Consider the following 20312-nt stretch of genomic DNA (forward strand, 5'->3'; position numbering starts at 1 on the left):
TCTCTGCAACTCCTTCCATGGGTATTTGGTTCCCCCTTTTAAGAAGGAATGAAATGTCCACCTTTTGTAGACACATTTTCTTAATGCAATGATTTTCAATTGTCTGCAAAATTTCCAACACATTTTGGGGAGTTGAGTTTAGACCTCTATCGACTGATTAAGCTAAAGCTGTTAAAAGTTTTTCAAATCAGAGTAGCTTCATTTCCACTATCCCTGGGAGCCATGGGATTGTAGGTGGGTGGATGGAATAAGGGAGTTCACAGATGCCTCAGCCAGCTTTCTGTTGCTCTTAACAAATACCTGAGCTAAACAACTTATAGGGTATGATGGTTAGTTTTAAATGCCAAATTATCACAACCTAGAATCACCTGGGTAGAGAGTCTCATCAGAATTATGGAGTGCTCAGCCCATTGTGGGCAGCACTATGCCCTTGGCAGGTGGCCCTAGGCTCTAAGAAAGCTACCGAAGCATACACCAGCCTGAAAGCCAGCAAACAGCATCATTCATGGTTCTCGCCTCATTTCTTTGGCTGTGAACTGAATTCCTTGCTCAGAGGTAATGCTCTGTGCAGTAGCAAGCAGGTCGCCTTTAAGTTCTTATCTTGACTTCCCTCAGTGATGGGCTATGAACTAGAGTTGGGATACAAATAACTCTTTCTGTCCCAAAGTGGCTTTTGGTGAGAGTGCTTTGTCACACCAGTAGAAATGAAACTAGAACATAGAAGGAAGATATATGTCAGGTCATAGATTTGGACATACTGATTCCATGGTTAGTTGGTGCCATTGCTTTTGGGTCCACAGTAAAACAGTTCATTCTGGCATACCCTGTTGGAGTTCTCTCAAGACCTCTTTATCCATCCTTCCACCCTCTATGTGTTTCTGATAGCCAGCAGCTCTCTGCTAAGAACACATCATTGGTTAGGTGGAGATAGCTTGAAGAACATCATACACAGAGGGTCAGAAGTCCCTGAATTGACACCCTTGCAAAGCTGTACTCTACCAGTGGCTGGGGATGATCATGAAAACCCAGTTCCTTGTCTCTAGCTAGAGTATTCTCTACAACACCCTGCCTACCTTCTTCACCAAGCTGTTGCTCTCCCTCCTTAGCCTCTCACCAGTTTCTCCTGGCAGCATTTTCATAAGAAATTGCTTGCATCTAAGCCCTTGGCTTAGTATCTGCTGTAGACAATCCCATGACCTCTAAGAGCATGCCCTTATTCTGGAGAGACCTAGCAAGGTGTAGGGTCTTGGTGACCTTTGACCTCAGATTTACTGCCTTAAGGCCATTTAGGGTTCCTCTTGTTTCATCTCTATCCAAAGGCTGTCATTCACCCTGGGTACAGTTAATAGTAGGGCCTGTTTCCATTCTTAGACATTCTTTGGATGCATCCCCCCATGAGAGGTTCTGATAGCCCTGTTTAACCTTCTCTAGACACCCATCTCACGGTGCACCTGCCTCTGGATTTCCCCAGTCTTTTGGACGACCCAGGAACTTCAAACTAGAGACCATACCTGTGTTCAGTCCCTGTCTCCCTTGCAAGCTTTCCAGTAGAGGTGAAGACCCTCCATCTAGTAGATACTCAGGGCCATTTGCAAGCATTTGTACTTCCTAAATAAAACATCACAGTACAAATATATATTATAAACATGTAGTTTAAAAGCAATCCTGTATCTATTTTCTCTAAATAGAACTATGCCCCAAGTGATGTCATGTCACTTTTCTGTTGATATGGCATCATTCCCCTGTTCACAACAAGAGGAAAGGGTATGTGACATCTTTCCAATGTATGACTTCCACCAGAGTTTAACCTAAGTGTCTGTCAGTGAGAAGTAGCCACTGTGGAGTTAGGAGTGGTCTGCAGATAGTGCTTCTCCTTTGCTCACGTATCTTTACTTGCATGGAGAGATTTATAAAGTAGACATACTCACTAAATGTGATTCCTAAGTCAAGTGGATCATGGTTTTAAAAACACCATTTCATAGTCATTACAATTATACTAGCATTTGTGTGTGTGTGTGTGTGTGTGTGTGTGTGTGTGTGTGTGCGTGCGCGCACACGCGTTTTCAGAGTCTTCTCAGATGCCAGCACAGGTGGAGGATCTTTCTCACATGGGGGGCATCTTTGTGTCTGGATCACCACCCCCGCCCACTTTATACCACATATCATAGCTTTGGACTTCCCTCTCCTAGAAGTGGCCTGAGTTTAATCTTTGTAATAGTATTACTAGACTTTGTAATTTGTGAACTTTGGTTTCTGCTTTCAGAATGGTGCACTGGTAACTCCCGTAGTGGGTTTTCTAGACCACAACTTCCAGGCCCAGCCTAATCCTGATGAAGTGAAGGATGTGTTCTTTGTGCCTTTGGACTATTTCCTCCAACCCCAAGTCTACTACCAGAAGCACATCACATACTCTGGCTACCATTTAGTCATACATAACTTTGAGTACACAGACCCTGAGACTGGCATGAAGTACCTAATCAAGGGAATGACCTCAAAACTGGCTGTGTTGGCTGCCTTAATTATTTTGGAAAAAAGTCCTTCCTTCGAGATTGAGTTTGATCTCCATGACTTGATACCATCTTGTGAAAAGACCTTTCTTCGTAGATATCCTTTAAGCAAGTTGTGAAGACACCCAAACCCAAAAGAACATACATGAGGTTTTTGTGTGAGCACATGCTCAGAACAACAGTGTTAACGAGTGGCATCTGACGGATGTGAATATTTTCCTATGACATGACTGTAAGGGCCTTGCCTGACTTCCTGTTGCTGCTTTAGAACACTAAAAATCTTTCAAAACCGGAAAAGTGCACTGGCAGGGGAGTGTAATTTTACTCACTAAAAATGTCACTATTTTTAGTCATGTTAGGGGTGTTTGTTACATAGTAGGCACTTAATAAATAGTTGTCAAATATATGGCTTGCAATATTCATCTTATTTTAAAGTGTTCGAAATATACTTTTAATCCATTGTCTCACCTGACAAAGACGTCTGGCTGACCATTCAAACCTACCCTCCTGGGACAAGGGCGATAGTTCCACCAATATAGTGCCTGTCTTACAAGCATATGGATCTGAGTTCGATCATCCATGTACAGTGACTCAGGTGTGGTGGTGTACACTTGTAATCCTAACATTGGGAACACCGAAGTAGGCATCTCTGATGCTTTCTGTCCAGGTAGCCTATCCTACTTGGCAAGCTCCAGTACAATGAGAGCCTCTGCTTTAAAAAAAAAAAAAAGGTTGGTAGTGTCAGAGGAATGACATATAATATTGATCTTCACACACATGTGTACACATGTACACACACATACACACACACACACACACACACACTTTGCCCTCCCTCAATTCCATGACAGTAGAGGTTAAGCTGGGTCAGCGATCTCCCTAGGATCTTTGCCATCAAATGGACCCCTGGAATTCAGTTTGCAGCAATGTGACATAGGAGAAAGATGACTTTGCTAGTTATGTTTGAGTTAAGGGAGAAAGGCAGCTTCCCTGGAGCCCCACTTTCTGTGTGAACTACAGCGTAAATATATCTACAGCCCAACCATGACCAGGTAGGTGAAGAAATTCCCTAAGGGCATGGCAGAAAGCAAAGAATGGTCAGAGCCTGGCTCTCTGAGTGACTGAAGCAAAGCAGCCCATCACGGTTAGTGATGGATGACAGTAATAAAATTGTCACCTTTCTGCATTGTAATTTGGGGTCCTTTCATTACAATACTGCTGCAACCCTAAAAAAAATATACTATAATACTTGAGAACGACAAGACGAGTATTCATCTGAGCTTGAGGGATTGCAAGCAAAATTGACATCTTAGCTCTGACTCCTTGTGTGTGGAAGCTTATGTGATGTGCACAGGAGGGGGCAGGACTTCCCAAGCAACAGAAACAGATGAACAGGAGAGGCCCATGTGTCTCCAAGTGTAACCAGCCATCTCCCAGTGTGCTGAAGGCAAATAAAACACCAATTTCAAGCACAAATCCCAAACCAGAGAGACAAGTGTTCCAAACTGCATGCTTTGCGATCTCCCGCCTCCTCAGGGGCCACCGCTACAGACCATGCCTCAGCCCCATCAGGGATTTCTTTGTTTAATTAGGATATTAACTGTGCCAAGGTCAGAGAGGCTGGCAAATGAAACCATATAACCACAACTCTACAATGCTAATTTCGCATCCTACTGTGGAGTATTATTAGATTTTCGTAACTATAGCTGAAACCTGATGCCCTCCCTAAACCTACCAATCTGTCAGAGAAGTGTCCATTGCTGCTGAGTTTGGGTTTGTTTGTTTTCTTCCCCCTCAAAGTTGGCAGAGGCAAGTACCCAGTCCACTACTTTATGCTCATAAATGTTTAAATGGTGCAAATCTGGATCCAACCAGGAAAGCAGATGTTGGGTGAGCATCCCCATTAACATTCTGTAACTAGCCCTGCATGAGCAGGCCTGGGCCATTTCTGAACAATTAAAGAGGCATTTGCAAATGTGTATTTACAATCTGACAGCAATGTAATTGCTGCTTAGATGGCTGACCTCTCTGGCGGTGCAGAAAGCCTCCCTTCACACTGTTGATGTGAACTACACAGGCCTTGCCTGCTTTCTGGAAGGCATTGGGGCAGCTGAACTCTACAACCTGAAGACACCCAAGGTAGAGTGTGGGTATTTATTAATAGAAGCATTATGGTTCCTGTCCTTTATTAATATTTTATTATAATTATGTTCAGGGCTCTAATCTAAACATCAAATCGAGATCAAATCAAAAGAAGTTTTGGGGGCTGGAGAGAGAGCTTTGTGGGCAAAGTCCTATTCTTAGACGCCATGGGATGGTTGTTTGTTTGTTTGTTTTTTAAAAAGTTAGACACTTACTTAAAATTGTAGGGCTAGGGAGGTGAAAGCAGGCAGGGCCTCATGAAGCTCACTGGCAGCCAGCAAAACCAAATGGGCAGACTCCAGGTCACTGAAAGACCTTGCCTCAAAAGATAAGAGACAGTTCAATTAGTAACGTGTTTGCTGCCCAAGCATAACAAGATGGTTCAGTTTTTGTTAAGTGGTTGCTGCCCAAACATAAGGAAGTGGTTAAGTTAGTAAAATGTCTGCTTCCCAAGCATAGGCATCCAAGTTTAAATCCCCAGAACCTATATAAAACCTGGACATGGGAGTACGAGTCTGTAAACTCACTGCTGGGGGTAGAGAAAGTGGATGTCAGGGGCTTGCTTGCTTGCTTGTTAGATGGTCTGGTTGAAATGCTGGCCTTCAGGTTCTATGAGAGACCACCAAAAAATGAAACAGAAGTGATTGAGAAAGACATCTGGAAGTCTGTACCCGGCTGCCCATGTGCAATCATGTGTTGTGTGCACACCTGAACAATGAGCACAGCTGAACGCACACCATCACACCATGCCCATATGTATACAAAGATGACTGACTGGCACCTAAGGAATGATGCCTGAGGCTAGCCTCTGGCCTCCAAATATATATGCATATGACCTCTCTCCTCCCTCTCCCTCTCCCTCTCCCTCTCCCTCTCCCTCTCCCTCTCTCTCTCTCTCTCTCTTATTATTGACATGGTATGGATCTCAGGAAGTCTACAGACCAGATTAGCCTCAAGGATAATAGCAGTCAGGGGCACACCCAGCTGAAGACCTCAACACCAGGAGGACCTGGGCTGCCTTTTTGCATCCTGTCATGATTGCCATAAGAACCATCTGTTAGAACTAATGTAGACACAGAAGAGCAACCTATTTGCCAAGTTATAAAACCATCCAGAGTGCCCATCAACAGAAGAATGGATCAAGAAAATGTGGTATACACATACAGTAGAGTTTATTTCATACAGAGGAATGAAATTGTATCATTGGTAAGAAAATAGATGCAAGAGGAGAACATAATGCCAAGAAAACTAGGACTCAGAAAAAAAGATGTCACATTTGTGTGTGTGTGTGTGTGTGTGTGTGTGTGTGTGTGTGTGTGTGTGTGTGAAGGGGGTGCAGAAGATTACATAAAGATAGAAGTGAGTATATCCTGGCTAGTTTTATATCAACCAGACACATCTTAGAGTCTCAACTAAGAAAATTCCTGCACAGGATCAGGCTATAAGCAAGCCTGTAGGGCATTTCCTCAATTGGTGATTGATGGGTGACTGCCTAGCCCATTGTGGGTGGGGACAACCCTGGGAGAGTGGTCCTGGGTTCTGTAAGAAATCTGGCTGAGCAAGCCATAGGGAACAAGTGAATAAGTGGCACCCCCCTATAACCTCTGCATCAGCTCCTGCCTCTAGGTTACTGCCCTGTTTGAATTACTGCGCTGACTTGCTTTGAAGACGAACAGTGATATGGAAGCGTAAGCCAAAGAAGCCTTTTCCTCCCCATGTTGCTTTTGGTCATGGTGTTTTGTCATAGCAATAGTGATCCTAACTAAGACAGCGGATATTTGGGAAGAGGCAGGAGAGGAAGAGGACCAGGTAATGCAAGTGAATTGGTCAAAGAAAGTTATGATATGCTTAAACAAAAGTTGCACTATGAAACCTGTAGCTTCATGCCTTTTCTTTTTTAGAAATGTCTCAGAAAAACCAGTGCCCTAGTCCACAATTCCTATAAGAAGTCACAATTTGACCCATCAGGGTCACATGCCAGGATTCCACAACCCTGTGACATGTAGGAGTAAGTGTGGACTGTTCACAGAACTCAAAACATCTCCTGTCTCCACTTTCTGATTTTGTATGTGGTTCTGTCAAGGGACAACCTGAACTCCATATGTCTGTGGCCAACAGCACTGGTTAAGAACAGGAGGCTTAAGTGTGAGCATGACCTCCGTCATCACCAGCCCATGACTCAGGCAATGTTTTCCATTCTCTGATGGAAGAATATTCTATTTAGGGATGTTGTCCTGGTTTGCTTCTCTGTTGCTGTGAAAAAAACACTGACTAGAAGCAACTTGGGGAGGGGCTGGTTTATTTCATCTTATACTTTTAGGTAACAGTACATTATGAAGGAAAGTTAGGGTAGGAAGTCAGTGGAGGAACCTGGAGGCAGAAACTGAAGCAGAGACCATGAGGAATGGTGCCTATTGGATCACTCTTCATGGCTTGTTCAGCCTGCTTTCTTATACAACCCAGGGCTCCCTACTTGGCTAGTACCAACCATACTGAGCTGGACCTCTCATATCAATCATAAATCAAAACAGTGATCTACAGACTGGCTTACTGATGGAGGCAATTCCACAATTTAGGCTCTTTTTTCCCTGTACAATTCTATCTTGTGTCAAGTTGACAAAACAAAGCAAAACAAACAAAAACCCAATCAGCTAACTAGCACAGATGTCAAGGTATGAAATAAACCAGTACATACAAAAATCTGAAGTTAGTAAGGGTTTATTTTCTCATTAGCTACTAAGTATGACTGTTGTTTTGTGGTAGTAGAATTGAACTTAAGCTCTCATACTTGCTGAACCCTGAACTGTATCTCCAGCCCTGCCACCATTTAACTCAGCTTGGCTTCGAAGTCATCTTATAGCCTAAATAGGTCTTGAACTTGCCATCCTCTTGCCTCGGCCTCCAAAGTAGCTAGTTATAATATTGTCATAATTATAATATATAAAAACATCATTTTTATAGCAAGTACAGATATGGTGCTATCTTAGGGTTTTATTGCTGTAAAGACATACCATGACCATGACAACTCTTCTAAAGGAAAACATTTCACTGGGGCTGGCTGACAAGTGCAGAGGTTTAGTCCACCCATTATCATCATGTCAGGAAGCATGGTGACATGCAGGCAGACATAGTGCTGGAAGAGGAACTGAGAGCTCTACATCTGGGTTGGCATGCAGTAGGAAGAGACTGAGCCACCAAGGACTTATCTGAGTTTCTGAAACCCCCAAAGCCTGCCCTTCTAACAAGGAAAGCCACACCTCCTAATAGTGCTACTCCTTATTGACCTGTGAGGGCCATTTTTATTCAAACTACCACAGGTGCCTATTTTTAGATGACAAAACTGGAAGGTTATGATCAGAGTTCATAAAGAGCGAAGCCAACACCATGATCCAAATGCACACATTTCAAAGCTCACGCTCGCTCTATTCTGCTCACTTACTCCAAGATGAAGAGGCACTAGAAGGTTAAATTTACACTTCCTCCGAATCACCACATGTGTGAAGGAAAACAGGTTGAAAAGTTACCGAAGTAGAGAGAGTGCAGCGTTTATTTTTTGCCTAAATCATGTCCTCCAGTCTATTTGGCTGGCATTACACACAGTGAAATGAGTAATTAGCTAGGGTGGTTTTAATTAAAATGAAACATACCAATTAATAAAGACAGTGTTGGCAACACTTGCTAATTTCACAATTCATTCATGTCACCAGAGCTTCAGTTAAAGAATTTGGATGGGGTCGGAGTTAGAGAGATGGCTCAGTGGTTAGTAACAAGTACAGCTTCTACAAGGGCATCTGAATTTGCTCCCTAACACACGGGGCAGCTCACAGCTGCTGCTAAGTCCAGCTCCAGGGCATCTGGTACCCTCTTCTGGCACTTTCATGAAAACACCTACACAGAGAGAGAGAGGGGGGGGGGAAGAGAGAGAGAGAGAGAGAGAGAGAGAGAGAGAGAGAGAGAAGGAAGGAGGGAGGAAGAGACAGAGAGAAGAGAGAATTAAAAATAAAAAATAAACCTTAACAACAATGAACTGAAAGGATGAAATGCCCCTACCCCTTAAACAAGATGATTAAATATAACCCAATTTGCTGCTGCTTTCCCCATCATTCCCGAGGGATTTATTGAGAATAAGATGAGTTTCCAGTGAATTTATGGGATGGTCATCCACCTACCATCCCCAGTTATCTTAGCTGATCCAGCCACAGCAGGTCATCCTCTTTAACTGCCGTCAGGCTAATTTACTTCATGGACACCCTGCACTGTTATGTTATGTTAAGCTTGTCAGTGTGACAAGCTTCACATGTAGCTCTGCTCTTCTTCTAGCTCAACACCCCCCAAAAAAGAATGATTTCCATGCTGTGAGACCCCTCAGTCTGATCTCCCCTGACTTAGGGTTAATGGCAACAGCAAACCTGAGGGTAACCCCCCCACACTTGATGACTTCTTTGGACCTTCTTAAATAAATGCTGTGAAACTATCTTGTTTTCCCAACACTAAACTATACCAGAGTTGATGCATGCTTGAGAAAGACTCTGGCGTGAGCCCCACCAGCCAGAGGTGAAAGGTCAGGTGGTCAAGAATTGGAGCAAATGTGTCTCTGCTCCAAGCAGTAGCTGCCCCATTAGAGATTCTAACATTATAAATCTAGAAGGAGAAGAAATATTTTCTGAAGCAATTTAAAGAGCTTCTTTTTAAAGTCTCATCCTCAAGTCCATAAATGTTTATTTTACGGGAATGGAGTTGGTCTGATGTTCCCTGACCACCACGTCTCTCTCCTTATGTCTTCGAGGACTCATTCCACACTTCATCATGATGTCATTGGCAGGGCCATGTCATTTTTCTTTTCACTTATTGTTAATATGAGATTTTAAGTTTCTGGTTATTTTTTCATCTTGGCTTAACTCCCATGCATTTCCTCACCCTGGGTCTGTTTCATTTCTTCCTACCTACCTTAAGTTTCTCTTTTATACCTGCTATATTTCATGGGCTTTGGAAAGTCTCCTGGGGAGTGACATATATATATATATATATATATATATATATATATATATATATATATATTTTTTTTTTTTTTTTGCTCCACTATCAGTTTATACAGTCCTATATCAGGCTGAATGAACCACTGAAGACAGTGGCAATATTTTGTGAGCATTTTCAATCTATTGTAAGTATGCCTGAAACTATCTCAGTGAGTTAAATAAATGCCACAGGAAGATGTACCCGTGTCCTATGTGAACAGAGTATATATGTAAATATATATACCTTAAAATATATTACAAAATTGAACATATATATTTGACATATATAATACTTATATTTATATATTATTTTACCTTATGTATAATTCTACCTTCATATTATTGTATTATACATTATTAATGTATTATATATTATTAATAGACTGTTATGTTATTATTATATATTATATACTGTCTATTATATATTATATATCATATATTACACATCATACATTACACATCACATGTCACACATCATACATCATACCATCTATCATAGTGCATTAAAGTAGATATTATATATGTATATATAATATACATATATAATCATAATTCATATATTGATATATTAAAATACATATTACAAAAAATACATGAGGATACAGTAAATCATGAAGAAAAAAGAAAAATAAAGGTTAACTATAAGCGATTGAGAAAGAACCGATGATTGTGTTTGTGAATGTGATCTCACTTAGGAACAGTCTTTGCAGATGTAATTGACCTAAGGATCTTGAGGAGGGAGGGCCCTAAGTCCAGTAACCATCATCTTTATAAATGAAAGGAAAAGCAAGCTCAAGACACCGGAAAGAAAGCCACGTGAAGACAAGGACAGAGATCAGAGTGCTATGCCACAAGCCAGGGGATGCTGGCAGCCACCATGATCTGGCAGTAGCATCTCTTAGAGAATGTTGGGGGTGTGGCTGTAGATGCCTCCATTTGTGATTTTTGGCCTCCGGTGTGAAAAGATTACAGATTTTTGTTATGTAAAGCCACTGATTTTGTGGTAACTTGTTAGGACAAACTGCATGCTCTCCTCCCTTTCTTAACTAGCTCCCTATTTGTCAATGCAGCTTCTGCATCTTCTTGGGATTAGCAGACAATGGGCCACAGTCTAAAGATTGCCATGGAGCCTAAACTCAGCTAATCAGATTTAATTCTATAGAAATTTTAGGATTAGCATCCAGTGGCACTAGGGCCTGTTTGCCAGATGTCTGGTAGGGAAAACAAAGTCAGTGTCCAGATACACAGAAAAGCTGGGAATGGGTGAGCAGGCCTCTCTGATGGAGGAGGTGCAGAATTCCTGAACCTCAGCATTTATTATACACAGTTGAACAGAGAAGCAGGATGATGGCAGAAAGCTGAATTGAGGAGGTGGGCTTAGCTAACCTCAGTAGGAGCAGTCTCTATATGGGATTAGTCTTTAGGCCATTAACATCTAGTAGAGAATACTATGGTGGACATTTTCTACATACTACATCAGTATTCACACTTGGACTAGAAGGGAAAGCTTTGTTATTTCCTGAGCCCAAGGAAGGATTTGTCATTTTCCCATGGGTCTGAGGCTTTGTTTCTGGACATCATTGTACCCATGACAACAGCACACATCCTCTTAAGACTGTTTATACTCAAGACTTCCTCAGCCTCTCATCCTTCAGTATCCAATATGTCACCAAATCTTACACACTTCACTCTCTGATCATCCTGTTCTCATGTGTCCCATCTTTACTGAATCAACTGAGTTTAAGGTGTAAGGAATGCCTGCAGACATTTGTGTAGTAGCTATTGCTTCATGTTATCTTTCCTCTATAGTAGCAGTTCTCAGCCTGCGCGTTGTGACTCCTTTGGGCAGGTCGCATATCAGATATCTGACATATCAGATGCATTATGATTTGTAACAGTAGCAAAATTATGAGAGCAATGAAATAATTTTATGGATGGGGTCACCATACATGAGGAACTATATTAAAGGGTCTCAGCATTAGGAAGATTGAGACACCATTTCTGGACAGCAATGGTTACTTTTCAACATTTAGATAGTATCACATTGTGTGTGTTGGTGCGTATGTGCTTGTGTGCATTGCTTGTGTGTATGCGTGTGTGCTTGCATATGTGTGTGTGCTTGCATGTGTGTGTGTATTCCTGTATGTGTGTATGCATGTGCATGTGCATGTTTATCTGTGTGCATGTGTGTGCGTGTGTGTGTGTGTGTGTGTGTGTGTGTGTGTGTGTGTGTGACACAAAGGCCTCTCATTGCTTTTGTAATTAGAAATACTGGTAGGATTTACAAATTCCTCTCACTCTCCTGTGTGACTCTCCAGCTGGGTATGATACATTCTCTTTCTGTTAATCCCACCCCATCAGAATTGGCTTTGGTTCAGTTCATGGATGCCATAGGACTCCCAGACAAGTTGATCCCTCAAACCCAGAAGTATTTCACATTTCCCTGTGTCTTTCTACCTCATGACTGATTGATGCCCTTTTATCACCTTCATTAGTTCAATTTCTCTTGGTACCATGGACCTACCCTTCAGAACTCTTGCCCCAGGGATGGCATGATACTTTTTATTCATTTCTTTGATTGACAGCCCCCACTCTGAGAGCTAGTTACTTTTAATCAAATGGGAAGTTTCATTTGTTATTAAGTTATTGGACTAAGAGGAACTCAATCAAGATCTGTCCAGCAGGGCAGAGCAGCTGGGACAGGATCCTTCCTGCCTCCATACAGGAGCTGGGGCTGTTCCGCAGCCCTCTGTGCAATGTTCCTGCCAAGAGAGAGATTGTCTCTAGGGAGTGCTCTGACCCCCAGACTAAGAGGTGAGACTTCTATTTTCTCTCCAGTGATTGTCTAAGGTGGGACCAGCCAGGAGCGCACAGGCTGCAGAAGCAGCAGAGCAGCTAGGACAGGGCCCTTCCTGTCAGGGGAGAGTTGGTCTTCTAGGAGTCCTGACACAGGCTTACAGGCCCACAGAAGGGACAAGTTCACACCAGAGACAGCAAGACCAACTGACACCAGCAATAACCAGATGGCAAAAGGCAAGTACAAGAACCTTACCAACAGAAACCAAGGCTACATGGCCTCATCGGAACCTAGTTCTCACACAACAGCAAATCCTGGATACCCCCAACACACTGGAAAAGCAAGATTTGGATTTAAAATCACTTCTCATGATGCTGACAGAGGACTTTAAGAAGAACATAAATAACTCCCTTAAAGAAATACAGGAGAACACAGGAAAACAGGTAGAAGACCTTAAAGAAGAAACACAAAAATCACTTAAAGAATTACAGGAGAACACAAGTAAACAAGCAGAAGCCCTTAAAGAGGAAACACAAAAATCCCTTAAAGAATTACAGGAAAACACAATCAAACAGGTGAAGGGATTGAACAAAACCATCCAGAATCTAAAAATGTAAGTAGAAACAATAAAGAAATCACAAAGAAAGACAACTCTGGAGATAGAAAACCTAGGAAAATGGTCAGGAGTTACAGATGCAAGCATCACCAATAATATACAAGAGATAGAAAGGAGAATCTCAGGAGCAGAAGATAAAATAGAAAACATTGACACTATAGTCAAAGACAATGCAGAATGCAAAAAGGTTTTAACCCAAAACATCTAGTAAATCCAGGACACAATGAGAAGACCAATTCTAAGGATAATAGGTTTAGAAGAGAGTGAAGATTCCCAGCTTAAAGGGCCAATAAATATCTTCAACAAAATCATAAAAGAAAACTTCCCTAACCTAAAGAAAGAGATGCCCATGAACATACAAGAAGCTTACAGAACTCCAAATAGACTGGACCAGAAAAGAAATTCCTCATGTCACATAATAATCAAAACACCGAATGCACAAAACAAAGAAAGAATATTAAAAGCAGTAAGGGAAAAAGGTCAAGTAACATATAAAGGTAGACCTATCAGAATTACACCAGAGTTCTCATCAAAGACTATGAATGCCAGAAGATCCTGGGCTGATGTCATACAGACCCTACAAGAACACAAATGCCAGCCCAGGCTACTATACCCAGCAAAACTCTCAATTACCATAGATGGAGAAACTAAGGTATTCCATAACAAAACCAAATTCACACAATATCTTTCCACAAACCCAGCTCTTCAAAGGATAATAAAAGGAAAACTCCAACACAAGGAGGGAAACTCCACCCTAGAAATAGAAAGAAAATAGACTTCTTTTACCAAACCAAAAAGAAGATAGCCACATAAACATAATTCTACCTCTAACAATGAAAATAACAGCAACAATAATCACTTTTCCTTAATATCTTTTAATATCAATGAACTCAATTCCCCAATAAAAAGACATAGACTAACAGACTGGATACATAAACAGGACCCAACATTTTGCTGCATACAGGAAATCCATCTCAGTAACAAAAATAAAAAGATATAGACTAACAGACTGGATACAGAAACAGGACCCAACATTTTGCTGCATACAGGAAATCCATCTCAGTAACAAAAATAAAAAGATATAGACTAACAGACTGGATACGGAAACAGGACCCAACATTTTGCTGCATACAGGAAACCTATCTCAGTGACAAAGACAGATACTACTCAGAGTAAAGGACTGGAAAACAATTTTCCAAGCAAATGGTCCCAAGAAACAAGTCGGAGTAGCCATTCTAATATCGAATAAAATCAACTTTCAACCTAAAGTTATCAAAAAAGATAAGGAGGGACACTTAATACTCATCAAAGGTAAAATCTACCAAGATGAACTCTCAATTCTGAACACCTATGCTCCAAATGCAAGGGCACCCACATTCACAAAGGAAACTTTGCTAAAGCTCAAAGCACACATTGTACCTCACACAGTAATAGTGGGAGACTTTGGGCTTGATGCCCCAGTGTAAGGGAATGCCAGGACAGGGAAGTGGGAGTAGGTCGGTTAGTGAGCAGGGAGAGGGGGGATAGAATAAGGGGGCTTACAGAGAGGATAAAATTTGAAATGTAAATAAAGAAAACATCTAATAAAAAATAATGAAAGAAAAAAAAAGAAAAAACACAAAAAGATCTGTCCAGCAGACTATACCCAGTACAAGTAAACCTCAGATTGCCGAGCGTCACCATCAACCATTACTACCTCCCTTACATACTCTATGTAAAGTGCTCACTAGAAGGTAGATGAGAGTGAGCAGCTCCTGTCTTTAAGCAGTGCTTATCTTGTAACATAGCCATTTTCATACTTCATTTTCTTTGTGTGCAATGATCTACCGGAAGAAGAGCTAAATCTATTTCATCTGTGGTGGTATCACTGAGAAATGCCCCCCACAGGCTCCTGTACCTGAATACTTGGTCTCTGTTTGGTAGTGCTGTTGGAAAGGTTGTAGAACATTTATTACTCGGAGACTTCATGGAGGAAGTATGTCACAGGATGGGCGGGACTTGTGAGTTTATAACCTCTCCCCACTCAAACTTGCTATTTCTGCTTCATATTTGTGGGTAAAGGTGTTATCCCCCAGCTTACTGCTTTAGCTGCCTGATGCCACTCCTTCCCCACCATTATGTATGTCTCCTTTGGAACTGTAAGCCCAAATAAACTCTATTCTCTGTAATTTGATAAAAGACATGGTGTTTTATCTCAGCAAGAGAAAATTACAATACATTGTCATTCTAGACCCAATGTCTGATTCTTGAATCTGAAGTAATTCCCAAAGTTTCATTTATTAAAGGCTCTATTGTCCTCCTGTGATGCTGTTGAGAGGTGGTGGAGCCTTTAAGAGGTGGGGCCCAGTGGAAGGAAGCAAGGTCATTGGGAGCAAGGTCTTAAGGAGGGTATTTGGACCCTGATCCCTTCCTCTATCTCTGCTTCCTAGGTATGATGAGGTAAGCAGTGTTCTTTCCTCCTGTGTTGCTACGTCTTGCTCTGATAAAATACTCTAAGGAAAGCACCTTTTATTTTGGTTGATTTTGGCACACCGTTCAAGGTTACAGTCTAGGCAAGAGAGTCATAGCAGCAGGAGTGTGAGGCAACTGTCACATCATATCTAGTCAAGAAGCCAAGAACAATGAACTCAAGCTATGCTCAGCTCTCCTTCCACTTATGCAGAGCAGGGTCTCTTGGTTATCTTGTCTTAGGGACAGATAGCTAACTAGCATGCTTGGTGTAGTTTTGGTGAGTGTTCTGCATCAGTTCTAGATGAACTTGTCCTAGATCCTTACATTATAACTCTAGTGTGAATCTCAGTGTCTTTGAGATTTATTCAAATGCTTCAGGGCTTCTCTTTCTTTTAATAACCTTCAGTTTCATTTCTAGCTTCAGTGACTTTTATTTCTGCATTCTGTATCTCAAACTCATTTTAATCCCCTTTTGACATTAATGTCAACCAAAACCCAAGATAGAAACCACTTCTTTCTGATTTCATTAATATGTTTTCATGTGACTCAGTGATGACTTAGAGGCCCAGGAGCATTAATGACAATTTATATCACACCATACAAGAACAGAATTTAGATCTAAATATCATACTTTTTCATCTTCAAAATTTCCTGTCCCAAATGCTGGGTCCTGATTGGGCAGAAATGACATCTTTACCCTTCTCTTTCCTCTCCTATTTACATCTACTGATAACACCATATTCACTCCCTTAGAAGGAGTGTATCTGTTTGACATCGTATATCTCGTGCCCATGAGGAGTCATTCTCTGCATCCAGTAAGCTTAGCATTGAGTTGCCTTAATATAATCATTTGTTTGTGCTACAATGATTCCAATTACATTTTCCTCACTTCACTGGATATTTTCTAATGAAATGACAAGGGTCAAGTGAGGACAGGCTTATGTCAAAACCCATGAGCACTGGATTGGAAAATATACTTATGCAAAATATAATTTGATGTGCAAATATGTGGCTTTTTTGAACAATGTTTCCTGTGACCCAGGCTGGCCTTCCCATCTCCTATCTGTATTCCACTGCATGTTTCCTTATTCTATTTGCAGTTCACAACCAAATGCATCCCATGCCTCCTATCCCTTTGCAGCAGCTTCTCCCAGGCCCCACCACATTCCCATCTATGCAACTAAAGGTGACTTAACTAAACTGAGACTCCTGCCTCTACTTCCCAGGGACTAGGCTTATAGCTATGTACTATCATGCCCTTTTTCTTCAAAGAGAATGATGAACCTGAGACACAGTAAGGAAATGAATGATTTCATGTGATCAATGTGAGATCTCCTGGGTAGATGCGAGATTTGAAATAATTTGTGGCAGTGAGAAGTCTGAGACCATTTGAGGAGTGATGAGGAGAAGGACGGGCTCCGTGAGGAAGACTGGGGGCAGATGGTGTAGGTAAGAGAGAGAACAGACTGGGATAAATTTATAGCAGAGTAGCAAGGGTAACTTTTAATATGAAGTAAGAGTAATAGCCTTGAGACAGAGCGAAACAGCACCTGCTTTTCAGCCTGTCAAGTGGACCTTGCCTCTGGTACTGTCCATTACTAAGCTGTTGACCTTGGAAAATAAACCTATATCACTGAACCTCCGACACCTTATATGTGAAGTTAATCTGAAGTATGTGGTCTCTACACTTCTGCTGAAATCCCATTCTCGATTTGACCAGTTACATTTGACTACATGTGGGAATTTGGAGGCATCTGTGCTTGATATTTTACATAGGAAAAAATGTGAATGAGACAAAAAAAAAAAAAGTATTCCCCTTTCCCCCTACCATTCAACATCAGCAGCATGCCAAGAGTTTATTATGTGAAAATACCATTTGGTGGGGTTAATTAAAAATTTGACATTCAGAACAGGGATTTGAAGAAGGAATGTGCAAGCCTAGAACTCTGGATAGCTTTAAGCAGCCCTCTAAATGTTGGATCTGATTAAGTATAGTGTTAGGCATTAGGAAGGAGACATTTGGAGGCCAATGTTCCAAAGCCAGGTGCTGGTTGGCTTTGCACATTTTGTTTGAATTATAGCATGTTTAATAGGATTTAGCTGCAGAGCCTCCGCTTAACAATCTGTTTCCTTGGCAATGCAATCCACAGTGGGGCAAAGGCCATATGGAAAGCATGGGCTATTTGGTAATTTAGTAAGCAAAATAAAGAGGATAGAATTTCATTCAATGTACACCTTTGTATCCTTGCTCCCCCTGCACATGAGAAAAAGAAGGGGGTGACCAGTATTAAGTATGTGTTAGGTTCTTAATAAATGGAAAATACTGTTATTACCTGAAAACATTTTTTACTCCACTCAGTGCTACAGCAGATACCCAAACGTGTTATTCTATTTGTCTCCAAATGTTCACCGAAGTATTCATTCTGTATTTCCACAGGTATTACCTCAATCTCTTCTGCTTCCATGTCTGCTACCTGCTCTCCAGCACAAGTTCAATTGCAGTTTGTACAGATGGATCCTTTCATGCCCCAATGGGCACCTGCTCTATACCCTACCACCACTCAGACCTACAAATTTGCTAGCCTACCTCCCCCAGAGCCTACTTTTCCCTGCCCTGCATACTCTACTCAACACTCAGAGCCATGTAGCATCTTGTCACACCTTGTGTCCCTTCTGGTGTCTTAAAGTTGAACAAAAATGGATCTTCTCTTCCTTTTAAGATGACATGGGCTTGACCCTGCTTAACACCGGCTCTTTGAATCCTGCAGAAGCATGCTGATCTCATTTGCTCCTTGTCACCTTTTTAGTCTCAGTGTCCCATCTCCTCAGAATGGTCTTCACCCATGGTTGGCACCAGTCTCCTCGAGGCCAGCACCCATTTAAAGCACTGGCGATATACTTGTCCATGCTGAGAAAGTCTCATTCTGACATCGCTTTATTATATATGCACATTTTCATTTCCTACATTCGACATATCTGTTACATTGACTACTTATTGGTGTTTTCTCTTATTGCTCTCACTGCAATACAATATCTATGAATATGCCACCTTTTATTATATTTTACTTTCTACTAAGAATATAAATAGTCTTTGAATGGGTAAATGACTTGGGATTTGTTTTGTTTGTTTGTTTTGAAACTAGGTCAATGTCTTTTGCAGCAAAGAAGTTCCCTATAGTACTGAAATCATATTAATATTTAGATAATCTGGGAGTGGTGGTGCATGCCCTTTAATCCCAGCACCAAGGAGGCAGAGGCCAGCAGTTCAAGGCCAGACTGTTCTACAGAGTGAGTTATAGGATAGTCAGGACTACACAGAGAAACCCGGTCTTGAAAACAAACAAATAATGATAATTGTCATAGTCAGGTACACATATTTCCAAATACTATGGCTTTTATTCTTACTATTTCAAAAATATTAGCTAGGCCTGAGGAGTATTGAAGTTGGACTTTCTATTTGATTCAATTGATCATTAATGTGATAGGCATTAGATATGACTAGTCACTAAATGCATTTGTCATGTTGATCCATTTAGAAAAAAATATTTGTTTTTCAAGAAGTTTTATAATTTGAAATTTTTCACCTTTTCCTTTTGTTTAAAAATATATCAAATATTTTATTATAATATTGTTTAATACATAATTTGTATTGCTATATATAAAGTATTGCTTAAAAACAGATATTAGCTGGATGTGGATTACCCTAATACATTCAGGACTTGGGAAGGCTGGGAGACAAGGATTGTCACAAATTAAAGGGTAGACATGGCTATGTAGTAAGTATGTACAGGCAGCATGAGTCTCTGCCTCTTAAAACTAAAAAGGTTAGATAGATCATCTGCTCTGACCTGGGCTGATTTTAGGACCATTTAGGTATCATTACATTTCACAATTGTCAATGTCAACTGTCAATTTAATTTATCCTCAGCCATGTATTCTGTCTCTATATTTATATACAGTAGGAAAAACCAAGAGCACCACAGACACCAAACGACTTGCAAAATGTTTTTAGAAGTATAAAATACTATAGATAAAAACCTCCCTTTGTATTTTATATGTTTGTCTAAATTTAAAATCGAATGGCCACCTGTACTGGGAGAGCCATTGACAAGTAAGAAATGGCTAACCATTCTAGCCCTGTACATAGAATCGCAAAGGCAACTAAGTGAAGGATCAGAGTAGACCTGGGATAGAACTCACTTGTTAGAGTATTTACTTAGCATGCACCAGGGATAGCTGGGATTATTACCTCATACCTGTGATCACGGCTATCAGAAGGTTACAGAAGGAAGATCAGAAATTCAAGTGCATCTTTTCCTACATAATGAGTTTGAGAGAGGACAAGAAGAAGCAGAGTAAGCACCGGATCAATGTGCCTCATGGTATATTTCCTTCCTCCTTTGTCTTTAGACACCACTCTAGAATGAACTGAGCAGCAGAAGAAGTCATGGCAGAGTCACCATGTGGGCAGAAGGAGGAGGTCTTTAGAATCTGTGTTCCACCAAAACATGCATTCCAAGTTTGGTCTTAGCAATCTTCCAAGCAAGAAGCAATGCCTTGGGAAGTGAAGGCTCTGACTACTTTTTAGCTATAATATTCTCTTCAAATAATCACTCCTATTTAGCCACATTCTAAATATTCAGGTCAGGAAAGTTGAAATGGTCAAGAATTTGTTCTATAGTTCTATTCCTCCATAGAATCCCTAGTACAAAATTACAGGAAGCAAGAGTTCAAAATCTAATTCTCAGGTACTGAATCCAGCTGGTGTGACCACATCTTCCATA

General features: G+C 41.0%; 1 protein-coding gene across 1 annotated transcript in view; it reads left to right on the top strand.

The window, feature by feature from the left end:
- The window catches only part of Nudt7 (nudix hydrolase 7), a 20031-nt gene extending 17118 nt beyond the window's left edge, over positions 1 to 2913 (top strand). The window contains exon 4 of the mRNA XM_031341508.1: positions 2264 to 2913. Within this exon, the coding sequence (XP_031197368.1) occupies positions 2264 to 2626 (363 nt within the window). The 3' untranslated portion in view covers positions 2627 to 2913. The remainder of the gene's footprint in view (positions 1 to 2263) is intronic.
- Positions 2914 to 20312: the final 17399 nt, after the last annotated feature.

The sequence above is a fragment of the Mastomys coucha genome, unplaced genomic scaffold, assembly GCF_008632895.1.
Source record: "Mastomys coucha isolate ucsf_1 unplaced genomic scaffold, UCSF_Mcou_1 pScaffold22, whole genome shotgun sequence".
NCBI classification, from domain to species: domain Eukaryota; kingdom Metazoa; phylum Chordata; class Mammalia; order Rodentia; family Muridae; genus Mastomys; species Mastomys coucha.